The following is an 18,108-nucleotide window of genomic DNA, read 5'->3' on the forward strand; positions in this document are numbered from 1 at the left end:
CGATACCTACAGGCAGCTTTCCTGTATACCGTCTCCAAGCGTCTGCATTAACCAATATGTAGAGGGACACACGCCTCCTCTGACAGGCACATGGAGACCCCAGCAATGAGCTAGCGCTCCAGAGAAAGGGAGGGCGATTCCCCGTTAGCCCTGCTGCCCCACAACTTAGTGTTTGCCACCCAAGCAAAGGCATCTCTCTCCTGCCAAGGCCCAACTGAGACAGATGACCCAAGCCTAACCACAACACAAGGGACAATGCAAATCAGGCATGGAGGTGGGCTCCATTTTTGTAATGCCTTTGGACAGGGCAGCTCAGAACACGCTGTCGAGCTCAGTCCTGGCCTGGCCGAGCCCTCTATTTTTCATGAGTCTATGGCAAGATTTTCCGCAACCTCACAGCTTCCTGGTGTAAAGTAATGGACACTAGTGACCCTGTGCTAAGGAGCAAAGCTTGGTGTGGAGGCAGATTTGGGTTGGTAAAGTCTGAGAATTACACTGACCGAGGCAAGACACGTTGTGAGGAAGAGGGTAGCAATGAAGCTGGGCTGTACCTCGGACCTGGGCAATGAGTGTCTTTCATTAGCTAGGGCTTTTCTGAGGGGGGAGCAGTTTTACTCTGTAGAGAGGAGTGTAGAGATAGCAGGGCTGAAAAGGGTTCGGGGTATGTCTGCACCAAAAGCTTCTGCCCTAGCAGTGGGTGCTCTTCTCCAGCTCCCTAGCTGTGTTCTGCTGGAAATTTCATCCTTCAATATCACCCAAGAAACACAAAACACCCATCATTGTAGGCAGACCACCTGAGTCACTGGTTTGCCTTCACCATGCAAATGTCATTGAGTGCACATATACCAAGGCAAACAATCACTCAGGCCCCCACATCCATTCTGCTCTCTGTTTTAAAAGCAGCATTAGGCACATGTGAAGTTAGTTATACCACCCATAAAAACGAGAGCAATGCAGTAACCTTATACACCACTACATTGTACAGCAGGAACCAACTGAGGGTATGTCTACACTACAGAATAAGGTCGAATTTATAGAAGTCGGTTTTTTAGAAATCGGTTTTATATATTCGAGTGTGTGTGTCCCCACAGAAAATGCTTTAAGTGCATTAAGTGCATTAACTCGGCGGAGCGCTTCCACAGTACCGAGGCTAGAGTCGACTTCCGGAGCGTTGCACTGTGGGTACTATCAGCTACCACACAGTCTCCACTGCCCATTGGAATTGTGGGTTGAGATCCCAATGCCTGATGGGGCTAAAACATTGTCGCGGGTGGTTGTGGATACATATCGTCAGGCCCCCGTTCCCTCTCTCCCTCCCTCCGTGAAAGCAAGGGCAGACAATCATTTCGCCCTTTTTTTCCTGAGTTACCTGTGCAGACACCATACCATGGCAAGCATGGAGCCCGCTCAGGTAACCGTCACCGTATGTCTCCTGGGTGCTGGCAGACGCGGTACTGCATTGCTACACAGTAGCAGCAACCCCTTGCCTTCTGGCAGCAGACGGTGCAATACGACTGGTAACCGTCATCGTCGTGTCCGAGGTGCTCCTGGCCACGTCGGCTGGGAGTGCCTGGGCAGACATGGGCGCAGGGACTAAATTTGGAGTGACTTGACCAGGTCATTCTCTTTAGTCCTATAGTCAGTCCTATTGAACCGTCTTATGGTGAGCAGGCAGGCGATACGGATGGCTAGCAGTCGTACTGTACCATCTTCTGTCGAGCAGCCATGAGATATGGATGGCATGCAGTCCTTCTGCACCGTCTGCTGCCAGCCAAAGATGTAAAAGATAGATGGAGTGGATCAAAACAAGAAATAGACCAGATTTGTTTTGTACTCATTTGCTTCCCTCCCTCCCCTGTCTAGGGGAGTCATTCCTTTAGGTCACACTGTAGTCACTCACAGAGAAGGTGCAGCGAGGTAAATCTAGCCATGTATCAATCAGAGGCCAGGCTAACCTCCTTGTTCCAATAAGAACAATAACTTAGATGCACCATTTTTTATTGGAACCCTCCGTGAAGTCCTGCCTGAAATACTCCTTGAGGTAAAGCCACCCCCTTTGTTGATTTTAGCTCCCTGAAGCCAACCCTGTAAGCCGTGTCGTCAGTCGCCCCTCCCTCCATCAGAGCAACGGCAGACAATCGTTCTGCGCCTTTTTTCTGTGCGGACACCATACCAAGGCAAGCATGGAGGCCGCTCAGCTCACTTTGGCAATTAGGAGCACATTAAACACCACACACATTATTCAGCAGTATATGCAGCACCAGAACCTGGCAAAGCGATACCGGGTGAGGCGGCGACATCAGCGCAGTCACGTGAGTGATCAGGACATGGACACAGATTTCTCTGAAAGCATGGGCCCTGCCAATGCATGCATCATGATGCTAATGGGGCAGGTTCATGCTGTGGAATGCCGATTCTGGGCTCGGGAAACAAGCACAGACTGGTGGGACCACATAGTGTTGCGGGTCTGGAACGATTCCCAGTGGCTGCGAAACTTTCGCATGCATAAGGGCACTTTCATGGAACTTTGTGACTTGCTTTCCCCTGCCCTGAAGTGCATGAATACCAAGATGAGAGCAGCCCTCACAGTCGAGAAGTGAGTGGCGATAGCCCTGTGGAAGCTTGCAATGCCAGACAGCTACCGGTCAATTGGGAATCAATTTGGAGTGGGCAAATCTACTGTGGGGGCTGCTGTCATGCAAGTAGCCCACGCAATCAAAGATGTGCTGATATCAAGGGTAGTGACCCTGGGAAATGTGCAGGTCATAGTGGATGGCTTTGCTGCAATTGGATTCCCTAACTGTGGTGGGGCCATAGACGGAACCCATATCCCTATCTTGGCACCGGAGCACCAAGCCTACGAGTACATAAACCGCAAGGGGTACTTTTCAATAGCGCTGCAAGCTCTGGTGGATCACAAGGGACATTTCACCAACATCAACGTGGGATGGCCGGGAAAGGTGCATGACGCTCGCATCTTCAGGAACTCTGGTCTGTTTCAAAAGCTGCAGGAAGGGACTTTATTCCCAGACCAGAAAATAACTGTTGGGGATGTTGAAATGCCTATATGTATCCTTGGGGACCCAGTCGACCCCTTAATGCCATGGCTCATGAAGCCGTACACAGGCAGCCTGGACAGTAGTCAGGAGCTGTTCAACTACAGGCTGAGCAAGTGCAGAATGGTGGTAGAATGTGCATTTGGACGTTTGAAGGCGCGCTGGCGCAGTTTACTGACTCGCTTAGACCTCAGCGAAACCAATATTCCCACTGTTATTACTGTTTGCTGTGTGCTCCACAATATCTGTGAGAGTAAGGGGGAGACGTTTATGGCAGGATGAGGCAAATCGCCTGGCTGCTGGTTACGCGCAGCCAGACACCAGGGCAGTTAGAAGAGCACAGGAGGGCGTGGTACGCATCAGAGAAGCTTTGAAAACCAGTTTCATGACTGGCCAGGCTACGGTGTGAAAGTTCTGTTTGTTTCTCCTTGATGAAACCCCCCGCCCCTTGGTTCACTCTACTTTCCTGTAAGCTAACCACCCTCCCCTCCTCCCTTCAATCACCGCTTGCAGAGGCAATAAAGTCATTGTTGCTTCACATTCATGCATTCTTTATTCATTCATCACACAAATAGGGGGGGATGACTACCAAGGTAGCCCAGGAGGGGTGGTGGAGGAGGGAAGGAAAATGCCACACAGCACTTTAAAAGTTTACAACTTTAAAATTTATTCAATGCCAGCCTTCTTTTTTTTGGGCAATCCTCTGTGGCGGAGTGGCTGGTTGGCCGGTGGCCCCCCACCGCGTTCTTGGGCATCTGGGTGTGGAGGCTATGGAACTTGGGGAGGAGGGCAGTTCGTTACACAGGGGCTGTAGTGGCAGTCTGTGCTCCAGCTGCCTTTGCTGCAGCTCAACCATACACTGGAGCATACTGGTTTGGTCCTCCAGCAGCCTCAGCATTGAATCCTGCCTCCTCTCATCACGCTGCCGCCACATTTGAGCTTCAGCCCTGTCTTCAGCCCGCCACTTACTCTCTTCAGCCCGCCACCTCTCCTCCCGGTCATTTTGTGCTTTCCTGCACTCTAATGCGTGGAGGCAAATAATGTCAGTCTGTGCTCTCTCAGTGCGGGAGGACAGCATGAGCTCGGAGAACATTTCGTCTCGAGTGCGTTTTTTTTTCCCCTTTCTAATCTTCACTAGCCTCTGGGAAGGAGAAGATCCTGTGATCATTGAAACACATACAGCTGGTGGAGAAAAAAAAAGGGACAGCGGTATTTAAAAAGACATTTTATAAAACAGTGGCTACACTCTTTCAGGGTAAACCTTGCTGTTAACATTACATACATAGCAGATGTGCTTTCGTTACAAGGTCGCATTTTGCCTCCCCCCACCGCGTGGCTACCCCCTCAACCCTTCCCCCCTCCCCGTGGCTAACAGCGAGGAACATTTCTGTGTAGCCACAGGCAAACAGCCCAGCAGGAACGGGCTCCTCTGAGTGTCCCCTGAAGAAAAGCACTCTATTTCAACCAGGTGACCATGAATGATATCTCACTCTCCTGAGGATAACACAGAGAGATAAAGAACGGATGTTGTTTGAATGCCAGCAAACATACACTGCAATGCTTTGTTGTACAATGATTCCCGAGTACGTGTTACTGGCCTGGAGTGGTAAAGTGTCCTACCATGAAGGATGCAATCAGGCTGCCCTCCCCAGAAACCTTTTGCAAAGGCTTTGGGAGTACATCCAGGAGAGCCGTGAACATGCTTGCTTTTAAACCACGTATAGTATTTTAAAAGGTACACTCACTGGAGGTCCCTTCTCCGCCTGCTGGGTCCAGGAAGCAGCCTTGGGTGGGTTCAGGGGGTACTGGCTTCAGGTCCAGGGTGAGAAACAGTTCCTGGCTGTCGGGAAAACCAGTTTCTCCACTTGCTTGCTGTCAGCTATCTACAACCTCATCATCATCTTCGTCCCCAAAACCTGCTTCCGTGTTGCCTCCATCTCCATTGAAGGAGTCAAACAACACGGCTGGGGTAGTGGTGGCTGAGCCCCCTAAAATGGCATGCAGCTCATCATAGAAGCGGCATGTTTGGGGCTCTGACCTGGAGCGGCCGTTCGCCTCTCTGGTTTTCTGGTAGGCTTGCCTCAGCTCCTTCAGTTTCACGCGGCACTGCTTTGGGTCCCTGTTATGGCCTCTGTCCTTCATGCCCTGGGAGATTTTGACAAAGGTTTTGGCATTTCGAAAACTGGAACGGAGTTCTGATAGCATGGATTCCTCTCCCCATACAGTGATCAATCCCGTACCTCCCGTTCAGTCCATGCCGGAGCTCTTTTGCAATTCTAGGACTCCATCATGGTCACCTCTGCTGAGAAGCTCTGCATGGTCACCTGCAGCTTGCCACGCTGGCCAAACAGGAAATGAGATTCAAAAGTTTGCGGTTCTTTTCCTGTCTACCTGGCCAGTGCATCTGAGTTGAGAGTGCTGTCCAGAGCAGTCACAATGGAGCACTTTGGGATAGCTCCCGGAGGCCAATACCATCGAATTGTGTCCACAGTACCCCAAATTCAAGCCGGCAAGGCCGATTTAAGCGCTAATCCACTTGTCAGGAGTGGAGTAAGGAAATCGATTTTAAGAGCCCTTTAAGTCGAAATAAAGGGCTTCATCGTGTAGACGGGTGCAGGTTTACATCGATTTAACGCTGCTAAATTCGACCTAAAGTCCTAGTGTAGACCAGGGCTAAGTTGCATGCTTGGTTGGATGTGTTAATAAATGACTGTCAGAGACTGAGGGGTTGAGTGGATGCAGATGGATTCAAACTATTCAGTTGCCTGCTATTGGCCCTCCGCTTGCTAGCCAATTTCCTCCTATGCTGATGCTACTTTCAGAGAGAAACTTTGCTTCAGGCCACGTGCTTCACTGGTTGATCCCCTCACATTGACTCATCTTCCTCTCACCACTTTTACCCAGTACAGACTGGAACTACAATGCTTTGGTGCCACTCTTCCAATCTGTGTTCACTGCACCACCAGGCCAATTGCTGGACATATGGAAGAGAATAAAGATGTGGATTCAGTCCACCCCCAACTACATAACGTTTTTGTAAAATGTACAACATCTTGGACCCAGAGCACCGGGTCAGCCTAGCGTAGAATACAGCAATATGTCACCCCCAATCGGGTAGTACTGAGGGAGAACATAAACTGAGCTTACAGCGGAAGCAACACAAGAGACATCAAATAGTTGGCTGGAGGAAAAGAGACTTTAAAAAGAAGGGATGGGGAAGTATATTATATCAACATTGTAGTATAAAGACAAATGGAAAAAAAGGAGCAGGAACACGGGAATAATCAGAAGAGAAAAAACATTAAAAAGGGCCCAGTTTGGGCAACAACGTTAAGTGTGAGACTGAGAATTTTAAGATGACCTCACTGACAAAACAGGGAGACAAAGGAGTAAAGAGGACAGAAGAGAGGTTTCAGAGTAGCAGCCGTGTTAGTCTGTATTCGCAAAAAGAAAAGGAGTACTTGTGGCACCTTAGAGACTAACCAATTTATTTGAGCATAAGCTTTCGTGAGCTACAGCTCACCTCATCGGATTGGATGGCTTCGGACCAACAGTAATAACTGCAGAGGGAATGTAAGAAGGTCGGGATAGACAGCATGGTAGAAATGGAGATACATGGACAGAGAATTTTGCTTACTGTTTGTATTACAACAGCAGCTGCAGGCCCCAACCAAAGACTCAGGCCTCATTTTGCTAAGCATGGTACATCCTGCCCTCTCCCCATTCTGGTAGCTGAGACAGAGGAGGCAAAGCACTGCTTCAAAACCTGCTTGCAGGTGTGAGATGCTTAAGAAAACACAATAGCCACCACTATAAATATAAATGCAAATGACTTTTAAACTAGTACAAATGCAGTTACTACTGGATGTTTCTCGGAGGGAGGGGAAACTGGCATTTCAGACCTCATGATGTGGCAAGTGGGGAGTTTCTAAGTGGACTGCTGTGCATTTATTTTTTTCCTCAGATAAGACAGGAAAAATCTGTAGGCAAGGCTCCACTCCTCAACCTGTCTCGATGCCTTAGCCTTACCATGCAGTGCCTTTATTTTAATAGGCCTCACCTGAGCAGTGAAACATATTACCACAGAGTTGCTGCAGCAACACTTACCCAAAACAATATATTCACCAACCCCCATTACATCACTGGGGAGACGGAATGGACAGATCCGCCACTGTTACTTCAGTTTCTCACTCACGGAGCCATCGATGTTGGAGCAAAAATGCCCAGAGCTGCAGTTCAACCTTTAAGAAAACAACTTCTGTTCCCTGTATTGGCAGCATCCCACTTCGCTGTTTTAATTTCCTCCCCAAGATCATAATTTGCTGCTCATGTTTTGTTGCAAGTTTCCACTTCTTTCACAATTAGGGTGACTTCTATCCTCCTTATTTGGCGCCCACTGACATGTGACCCTATACGATCAGGAGCTACTAAGAAATAAGCAGCTCCACAGAATCAAAAGGGATCATGGACTGTGGTGGAGAGATTTTTTTTGCACCATGAATAGAACACTGGGGGATGCCAACTGTCTGTTTATTTTAGCGCTGGTCTGTATTTTTCATGCCATTGTCCCTCACTGAAAAATTCCGACTCAATCTTCTGCACAGAGAGATTTGCAAAGAACAACTCCATTTACAGATATGGGCTTACAAATTCTCCCCCTTATCTTCTGCTAGGGTTTGGGAATACTGCCAATAGCTGTTAATTCCCATCATCATTTTCTTTCTCCTTCTGAACTCTAACATTTTCTTATATCAAAGGCACGGCCAGCTGTAAAAATAATGTACTGGAAGAGAGAAAACAATTACTACAGAATATGCAAACACCTAAGCAAACTAAAGTAGTGTTATGTGCAGCAGGAGAGTCAAAGAGAAGCCTGTTTTGAACATAATTTTTTACAAAGAATTAAGGGAGCTTCCCAGATGTTAGAATAGCAATAGAACAAGCTTGGCTCCCTGCATGTATACCTCTATCAAAGAAAGAGAGAATAAAAGAGCATTTCAAATGAAAGAAAAACTGCATCTGGAATATGTTACCCACATTGGTCATTGAAGTAAGCAGCTTTACTGAGTTCAAAAGGAAATTGGATGCATTTCTAAACAAAGAAACTGAAAAATATAGGGCAAACATATGGAAATGAAGAGACAAATGAGAGGCATCATGTAGTTTTGCCTCTTTTTTTAATGAATTCTGAATATTTTCATATTTAAAGCTTTAATATTTGAATCAGATATAATCTAAGCAGCCAAAAATAAAAACCTTCAAACTGTGAATTTAAGGTATAAAACATGAAGCATCAAGGCTTTAATAAAAGAGTTTTGAAAAAAATGCTTAAGAGCCCAAATTACTAATCAAATATTCTGTTTACTAACATACACACAGATATTAAAGTTGTCATATTAATAACTTAGGCTTAAGTTTCCCAAACAGTTTTGTTTTTTCAAAATTTGAGCAAAAATGGTTCAGCAGTGAGAGAATGAAACTTGTGAAAAATAGGTAGAACGGACCAGTGGCCAAAAATTCTTGTAGAGCTCTAGCACTTCCATGATTTGGAGCAGAAACCAGAAGTTTGGCAGTCTCTGACCCCAGGATTTCTGGTGTCCCTGGAAAAACCCATCCAGATTTGGTCAGCTCTGAATCTCTGAAAATCACCATCTACAGAACTCTGTTAGCTCTGAACATTCTGACTGCACTGCATGTGTTCCCAAACCCTGCTGATTCTCCTGTACTGTAGATGTAAGCCCTTGAGGGCCTACACAGCAAAAACAAACCCCTCAGCTAGCCCCTGCCAGTCAACTCAGGCTTGTGGGGCTCCTCTGTAGAGCCCCACAGGGTCCTAGAGCCCTGGCCCCAACCCCAGCCCAGAAGTCTACACAGCAATGAAGCAGCCCCACAGCCCGAATCCCATGAGCCCAAGTTGGCTGGCACTGACTAGCGGTGGGCTTTTCTTTGCGGTGTAGAAATACCCTGAGACAGAGCTACAGAGTTTCAGATGAGACACAAAGCAAAATTCCTCCTCCAGAAAGGTGCACTGAGCTGGAAGCTGTCACTTCCTCTCCCTCTTTAGCCTAAGGAAAGAAATGCTGGGCTGGGAGCCAGGAAGCCACAAGTTACCCTGTTAATTTGATGCACTTCCCAACCTGTAGCCCAAAGGAGGCCACATACTCCAACCTTTGGAGGCAGACAAGTATAAAATTCCCCACACTTTAGAGGAAATAAACAAGGTAATTTCTGGCCGATTTGGGAATGGATCCCAAGTCTCTAAAACAGATGTGGGCAAACTGCGGCCCGCTGGCCACATTCAGTCTGCCCTGCCCGGCCCAGCCCTTGAGCTCCTGGCTGGGAAGGCTAGCTCCCTCAACTGCAGCCTCAGCTTGCCATGCCGCCAGCACTCTGGGCAGCAGGGCTGCGAGCTCCTGCTGGGCAGCGCGGCTGCAAGAGCTGCCGGCCTACCCCGGTGCTCTAGACTGCATGGTGGCGTGGCTGCCGGTCCTGGTGCTCTGAGCAGCATTGTAAGGTGGTGGGGAGCAGGGGGGTTGGATAAGGGGCAGGAGTTCCTGGGGGGTATTCAGGGGACAGGGAGCGGTTGGATAGGTGTGGCAGTCCGGGGACAGGGAAGTGGGAGGCAGCAGATAGGGGGTGGGGGCCAGGCTGTTTGGGGAGGCACAGCCTTCCCTACCTGGCCCTCCATACAGTTTTGTAACCCCAATGTGGCCCTCAGGCCAAAAAGTTTGCCCACCCCTGCTCTAAAATGACAGACCCAGTTTCACGTACCTAGATGCACTACTTCTTGGCATGCTCATTTTGAATTTGTGTGCTTGGCTAACATTGAGGTTAATAATGCCGACCTTGCTGATGACCCATACTGGAGGTTGTTACACCATCTGTAAAACATGGCTGCTCCTACATAACCATGCTTGAAAAATGTTTTGAAACCTATAGATGCTATGTAAATACAAAACATTATTAAAAGACAAATAGGAGAGATGTCTACCATTTAAGCCCTGCTCTAATCCGTAGACCAAACTTCTCTCAAAGAGCTAGGAAGACCCTGTGTTTGCTAGGGGAAAAAAGATGCATTACTATTGTGAGTTACAAAATCCTAGTGAAGGCAAAGCAGTTTGTAGTTTCCATGGGAGTTGAAAAGACCACAGGGGAGGCTACTAGGGCTAGATGATCAAAGGTATTTTAGGTGTCTAAAGATGAAGATACGTGCCTAAGAGGATTTCCCTAAAGCACCTATCTTGTGTTGACATCAGTGGAAGTTAGGTGCCTAACCTGCTTAGGCACTTTTGAAAAATCTCACTGCGGGCCTATCACATCTAAACTAAGTTGAAAGTCTGGCCCCTAGTCTTTACCTCAACCTGCTGACTCATAAGGAGACTGCAAACTCCCTCATCTTCGCTAGGATTTTACCTTGAGACAGCTAACTCAAGTTAAGATCACCTTTTTTCCTATGGAAGACAAATACAACCCAGGAATCCAGACACACAATATTCTATTGCTGTGCAGTGAATAGCTACAGATGATGGATTTTGTTTTCAATATTTTACAGACAGTTAAGATTGCAGATCTCTGGGGCAGTGATCATATCTTGACTAGTTACTGTGAAGCACCTAGCATGCTTTTGGTTGCTAAGAAAGAGAGATACAGAATAAATGTGCAAGCTTAAGATTTTTAAATTAAAAAGTATTTTTTTTTAAATTCCTCCTTTCCACTTACCTGCTAGGTCCAGAGTTCTCTCTCTTCTTTATGTGTATGTGTGCGCACGCACGCAACTGCTGAGTGAAAACCAACATGGTGGTGTTCCAGTGGTGGGATTACAGTACTGCGTCAAGGGACTTTGATTCTACTTACTGCTCTGCCATTGATTTCTTGTGTGACCTTGGTTAAGTGAGTCAGCCTCTGCCTAAACCGTTTGTTACGGAGATGCTTGGTGCACTTGGAGGTTGAAACCATCTTTGGGAAGCCCTTCCCACAGCGAGAAGGCAAAAATAGACATGCAAAGTGTTCCTGAATAACTATTGCAGGGGAAATAGTGCTGTGAAGAGAGACTTTGAGAGGCAAATTGCAACTTTTCAAAAAATTTAGTGTTTCAAAATGTACATTTATTCATTCATTAGGCTAAGGCACATACACTATTGTTAACCTAGGTGAACTGCAAAAGCTCCCCCAACTTTCCCTCCCCCATTTGTTAAGCGCCTAATAAATTAGGAGATGGGGTACAGTCTCCTACCATATATCTGTCTTAAGTCTCTATGGCTCCAGAGGCCTCCAGGGTTCTGCAGTTTTGAAGGTTGACTTTTCTTTCAAAGTGGTCATTCTCCTTGAAAATGGCTGTCTAATGCCCTTTCCCTACTCAACAACTCAAACTGAAAAATGGTCATATAAAAATTACTAGCTCCTCGCATCTCAAAAGCATCAGGATTTAGGAATGAGAAAAGAAAGGATCTGGTCCAGGAGGAGCTAGTCCCTTTCCACTGTGGCCCAAACAGGGATGCTCTAGGTTCATAATATCTGAGTGCCTTCTAGCAGTGCATTAAAGAATGTGATGAGCAACTGCCATGTATGCTTTGTTCTCTCACCTCTTCAGGGACAGAAGAGAATGAAGTGGAATGTTTTTGGTAGGTATTTTTGTTGTTTTTAAATATACACATTTAGGTTCGAGAAGCCAAGATCAGAGAAACCCACCTTGAACTTGGAGCAGAAATGTGGTGGTTTGTGGTGATCCTTAGTTCCCAGGGGAATACATTCTAATCTTGGACCAGTACCTGAGAAAGCTGTCTCCTGTCCCAGACAACCTTCATTCTATGTTGGAGAAGGTTCCATTGTTCCAGAGTAACTCTAGCCCTACAGCTGGAGAAGCTCCAGCTGATTTTGTATGGTCCCAGGTCGTGAGGAAGGAAATGGGGGGAGGGGGGGTAGGAGGAAGAGAGCATGAAGAGGAGACAAGCTGTGACAGAGTTGTAGTAGAGCTTCTTGTGAGTTCACGGCTCTAATTCAAAGACTCCTTGCCATTGTTGCACACCAGGTCCTCTTTTCTGAGCAAGTCTGAACACCACGTAGCCAGCATACATGACCCAGAAGGCTCCATACATTTGTTGCTGACTAGATTCCTTGAAACGCAAACACATTGCTTCCTCCCTCACACCTTTGCTACTTGGGAGATGTTTTGAACTGTACTATATAGTAGAGTAGGTCACAACTAAATAAACTAATCTTTCAGGTGTTCAGCACCTGCAGGTCCCATTGATTCCAATAGGCACTAGGGGGTGCTTAGCACTATTGAAAAATCAGGCCACTTACTTACGTGCCTAGAGATGTAGAGCCCAACTTTAGGCTCCTATTTTTAAAAGTATGGGTAATCAGTGTTTGGCAGCAGTCTGACGACTCCTGCTACCCTACCCCCTAATCAGTACATGCATTGTTAATCAGGAAACCATTTCCTTTCACTATTATTCAGCTGCAGTTTTTATAACTACTCTTGTTCTATGTGCTTGGGCCTACATCATGGAGGTACAGTGAAGAAAACTGATGCCTATAGAAAAACTGTACCACAGCCATTTAATAATCTTTGATTTTCTTAAAAAGAGGGCAATAAAAAGTGACAGTATGATCTTAACCGGTGAAAAAGCAGTACATCTGGGAAAATACATGCACACAACAATATTCCTCTGTCCCATAACTTGAAAATTTATTTGGCATTAATAGTTGAGTTTTTGGCCAATTCTCTCTCTAAATTAAGGCCTCTCCTCCCTTCCCTGCTATAAATGATAGAATTATGAAAAAAGGGAGATAAAGGTGATGACTCCCAAAGATCTCAAAAATTGGGTGACTGGGCAACAAAATAGCAATAGAAATTCAATGTGTTGATAAGTGTAACATTTCCAATGGACACTGGAAAAAATCCCAACTAGACCCCATCATTCTGTATGTATAATGGGTTACAACTCAAGACAGATTGTGAAGTCATCGTGGATAGTTCTCTGAAAAGACCTGCTCAATGTGCAGCAGCAGTAAAAAAAAGCTAACAATATTAGGAAAGGAACAGATAAGAAAAAAAAAATCTCATAATGCCACTGAGTCCATACTTTGGACACCCACACCTTGAATGCTGTAGTCAGTTCTGACTGTCCTGTTTCACAATGGATATAGTGGAGTTGGAAAAGATACAGAAAAGGGCAAAGACTATCAAGGGTACAGAATAGCTTCCATATAAGAAGAGACTAAAGATTACAGCTGTTCATCTTAGAAAAGAGGCAACTGGAGGACAGACATGATAGTGGTCTATAAAATCATGGATGGTATGGAAAAAGTGTTATGTATCCTTTCCCACAATACCACCACCGGGGTCACCCGATGAAATTAATAGGCAGCAGGTTTAATACACACAAGAGGAAGTACATTTTCATACAAAATCCACAATTAACATGTGGAACTCATTGCCATGGGATATTGTGATGGCCAAAGGCATCACCGGGTTCAAAAAAAGAACTAGATAATCTCAGAGGATAGGTTCTCGGGGCGATTAGCCAAGCTGGCAAGGGATGCAACCCCATGCTCAGAGCCAGAGACATAACCAGGCAATTTAGCACCCAGAGCAAGCAAGCATATTTGTATCCCTATTGTTTATTTCATTCCCCCCCCCACCCCCCAGCAGCTGCCCTGCTTGCCCCACCCTTGTTATGGCCATGTTCAGGGCAGCCCTAAGACTCTGACTGCCAAACTGCCCTGTACACTTCCCCTGAAGCTCTGGTACTGGCCATTGTCAGAGACAATAGAGCGTTTAGCCCACTCTCCTGGTCTGACCCAGTATGGCAGTTCTTATGGATTTTAATCTGTTTCAAAGCATAGGTTGCATACTGTGCTAATCTATTCAATTAGATGTGTATCATATGGTTAACTATACTGATTACACAAATACACAGTTCAGTTATTTGCATACCGAATTGATACAATTGTTGGTTTTAAAAACTTTTGCCAAAACTGGATGTGGGTATGTGTAAAATGGCTAATGAAATCTGAAAGACTGGCTCAGCTCTGGTTCATTCAAACCCTGCCTTTTAAAAAGATTAAATACCTCCAACTCCACCCCTGCACCACCCCAAATGTTAGCATAATCTATAATTCAAGCATTTTATATGTTGAAGGAATTATTTAGTGGTCTAATTAATTTGATGGTCTAATTAATTCTTAGAAATTATTAGAAGTATAAGTCTCAGAGCTGATTCAACCTTTCCTCCTCCAGAAGCTAATAATCAGTTCCATGAAGTTTAATGATTATAATAGGGACTTCTCGATGAAATTTTAAAAACTAAGGTTGTGTGTCCATACTGCATAACCACATTTCAGCACTGGGGTCTATGTATATGCTGTAAAGAATTTCAGGATCCAGTCAGGATGAAAGATGTTGGAAACAAGCAAAGCATAATTATGCATTACTGTATAAAAGTAACTCTAGATTTCCCACTGAAACATATTAGCATTACAATGTTAACCAGATGTATTTCAGAAGTCTGGAATCCATTCCAATCAAAACAGTTGGAGAAAAAGTGTCTTATTAGAAAAGTTTGTAAAAAAACGTTAAGCTTTCAATTTACACATGCCTAGTCTTTGTTCTAGGTGTTCCTAACATGCATTAATTACTCCAAGACCCCCCCCTTAACTCAGTTATCTACTCAGTAGCTTAAGCATACTTGATCTTCAAATGGCAACCAAAGTCCTCCAATTTAGGAGGAAAAAAATCCCTCGCAGCAGGGCATAAAAGTTGATAAAGCAGGACTATTTTACATCTAGGAAGAGTTCCAAAGCTAGGGAATCAAGGACATTGCAGGTACAATACACTCAACTAAAGCTATTAAGCTACTGTATTGTACCAACTTAAATGATTTATTCAATGTCAATACAATAACCTGCTTTTTGTATAGCATTTTTTAAAACCATTTATATAGGACAAAAAGAAAAGGAGGACTTGTGGCACCTTAGAGACTAACCAATTTATTTGAGCATAAGCTTTCATGACCTACAGCTCACTTCATCGGATGCTTGACAGCTTGGGCTGTGCGCCCCCTTTGCCACTGGCAGCACTTGTCAGTCCAAGTGCTCCCAGTGAGGACGCCTCCACTGGCAGAAGAAGGGTAGCATGGACACGAAAACCTGCAGTGGCTGTCGGTTGAGCTAACGTAGGTTGACTTAATTGTATGGTTTTAAAGCTGCTATTAAACCCTGGAACTGTGGAGCTCTGGATATGAAAAAGGGAAGTCAGGTGACAGAGCGAGCATGCCACCTTCCATTTTTTACTTAGGCCAAGACAGTTGCCCAACAAGTTATCCTGTTAAGGAATTAACAGAAGTGCCACTTGGCAGAGGCTTGGATTTTCAGCCATTGCAGGCCTGTTTGCCTTCTATTCTCCCCAGCAGAATGAAGAAAATGACAGGAAGACAGCTCACTTTCCAGGTATTATGACTGGGTATGTTGATTTTTCCAGAGTGTGTTAGGGACTCGGAGTTTTCATTTGGACCAACAAAGCATATCAGAACATTGGCTTACCCTGGGCCCAAGACATGCGGCCAACAGAGCCTAGACTTAGGGATTGCAGTAAAATGCAGCTAAGGCTTTAACCCACTGTTGCCCCACATCACCTCATACCTTTATCTGGTTTCATAATTCAGTGTTTCATAGTGACCAATAGTTCACTTACCCAGTCCAAGATATCATGGCCCTGAATTAGGATATGAAGTTCTTAACTCAACTAGTCAAACAAAATACTTCATACTTATGCTAACAAAATGGTCCAATCTATGCCACTTTCCAGCCAATGGAGTACCTTGCTAAAAAAACAACATAATAGGAGCAGGGCACCACTTTCATTAAGAGTAATAAAGTACAGTACTTACAGATAGACACTTTTTTCCTTTTTTATTGCTGTTAATTCAAGGAAGAAAGGTTGCATAAAATCCAATCTGTTCTAGAAATATAAGTGACCTTTCCAGTACATAACATTTCAAATATCAAAGTATATGGTAAACATACAAATAAAGAGAAGGTAACATACCTCCTATTTACAGTACAGTATTTTAAATCATAAAATAAGTTCCATAAAGTACAACTGGCAGGTAATTCACAATGTGAGTCCATTGGTGCTTTAACACCCTCACTTAAACTCAAATGCAGTTAATTCATTTAATAATGCGGTCCAAAAATACCCAGATCAAATAAAATATTTTTAATCAAAATAATTTCCATTTACTACTTATTTTTTCTTTTCTTTTTAAATTAAAGCTTTCACCTACCCTACCCCACCCCAAGGGAGAAAAATGTATACTGGTGCTATAAATATAAATGCTACCTATGAAGACATTTAGTAAATCAAGCTTTTTTTCTTCAAGTTTTTGTTTAGCAATTAGGCAGCTGAACCCCCATACAATTTTACTTTTGTCCCTCTACTGCATATCAGCATCTTACTTTAAAAAAAAAATCTTTCATTTCTGCTATGAACTGTGAGGAATGCCAAAAACCTATGGATATACAGTGGTAATTTGTTCATCGGTGTTGAATATAGCAGTCATGAAAAATTCACTCAATCTTCCAGATAACCTCAGTGCACTTTAGGAAATCAATTATTACCTGGAAGCAATTTAGTACATATTGGCTTTTAAAAATAAAAATACAGCAGCATTAAACTTACTGACATGACACCAACATGATTAATACCATCTTAGCACACGCATTTCAGTCTTTCACATTATACCATAATCACGCATAGTGGTAAATTATTATAAAATAGTGACTTTGCTATTTGGTAGACCAGTCCTAATACTAATACCTGACTATTTTGTAGAAAACCGTAACTTTTGTTCAGACTGAAATAAACCATTTACATTCTAAATACAATGCAACACTGTAATAGTTGAGGGAAAAATCAAATCAAAATCAAGTAATGTTCATTCTGTGTTGACACAGAAGTAGAATAGCTTTTAAAAAAGGACTCACTGTCAGCTTTCATCAGAAATGCAAACACATGGAATACAACATTCATACCAACCCCCCGCCCCTTGTCTCTTGGAACAATCAGGTTAAAACACTACAATGGAAATAAGATCTTTCACTTTAAGCTTGCTCACGTTCATAAATCTGTTTTAGTCCACAGTGTTTCATTCCCTTCCCACTTGAAGTATTTTCATTTACGTGTGTGTGTGTGTGTGTGTGTGTGTGTAAAACAAGCTATTACATACACACTATTCTGTGAGTCTTTAGTCTCGCTCCCCACAGGAAGACTAAACAGTTTCCCCATATAATTCATGAGTATAACTATTTGCTATAGTTTGGACAAATTCTCTATAAACTGCCAAATACTCAGACAGTCCAATGAAACCTGTGGACACACAGTGAAGGTGGGAGAGAAACAAAAACAGCAGCATAAGGAGAACAGGCTGGGGGTGGAGTGGGGTGGGACAGAAGAGGCGGGATTGTGACACAACATGACCAAGTTTCTTGTTTCAACCATATGGCTGCTCCACCAGTGATGTCGGAGGTCAAAGGACATTTTAAAAAATGCAGTAAACATTGCACATGTCTCAAGTCTTCAGTGCAAAAGTATGGTTCAAATGCTCTTTTGATTGTTTGGCTGTGTGTTTGAATTACATGCATTATGCAAGCTTTTTGCAGAACCAGGAGATCAGGGACTCAGCTTTCTTCTTTTGTATTGAACAGAGGTGCAAAAGCAATGAAAAATTCCAAAAGAATATAAAACCAGGAATATCCCAAATGCAAGACCTCAGGAAACATTCCCCCTCCCTCTCAATTCCCCAAACTTCAGTTTGTTATGTAGGCAATGTTTACTTGTTTCAGTCTGCAGAATCCAACGTATCATTGGAAGGGGGAGGGGGAGGTGCGTATCTCAGTCTGTAAGTGCCTAAAACAGGAAAGAGAACTACTAAGTCACTGTTTACAATTAAACAGATTACAAACCACTACAAGGTATCAAAATGGACATGCTCTTCAAAAGGCACTATCTTGTTCTCCAATCTTATTTAAAAGGAGGGCTCAAACTTCA

At 44.3% G+C, this 18,108-nt stretch overlaps 1 protein-coding gene across 2 annotated transcripts in view; it reads right to left on the reverse strand.

Moving 5' to 3' along the window:
* Positions 1 to 15,954: 15,954 nt before the first annotated feature.
* Positions 15,955 to 18,108, reverse strand: part of ZCCHC2 (zinc finger CCHC-type containing 2) — a 73,050-nt gene continuing 70,896 nt past the window's right edge. For both annotated transcript variants that reach the window (XM_073332222.2, XM_073332221.2), the window contains one exon: positions 15,955 to 17,967. In XM_073332222.2, the coding sequence (XP_073188323.1) occupies positions 17,900 to 17,967 (68 nt within the window). In that variant the 3' untranslated portion in view covers positions 15,955 to 17,899. The remainder of the gene's footprint in view (positions 17,968 to 18,108) is intronic.

The sequence above is a fragment of the Lepidochelys kempii genome, chromosome 2 (genome assembly GCF_965140285.1).
Source record: "Lepidochelys kempii isolate rLepKem1 chromosome 2, rLepKem1.hap1, whole genome shotgun sequence".
NCBI classification, from domain to species: Eukaryota; Metazoa; Chordata; order Testudines; family Cheloniidae; genus Lepidochelys; species Lepidochelys kempii.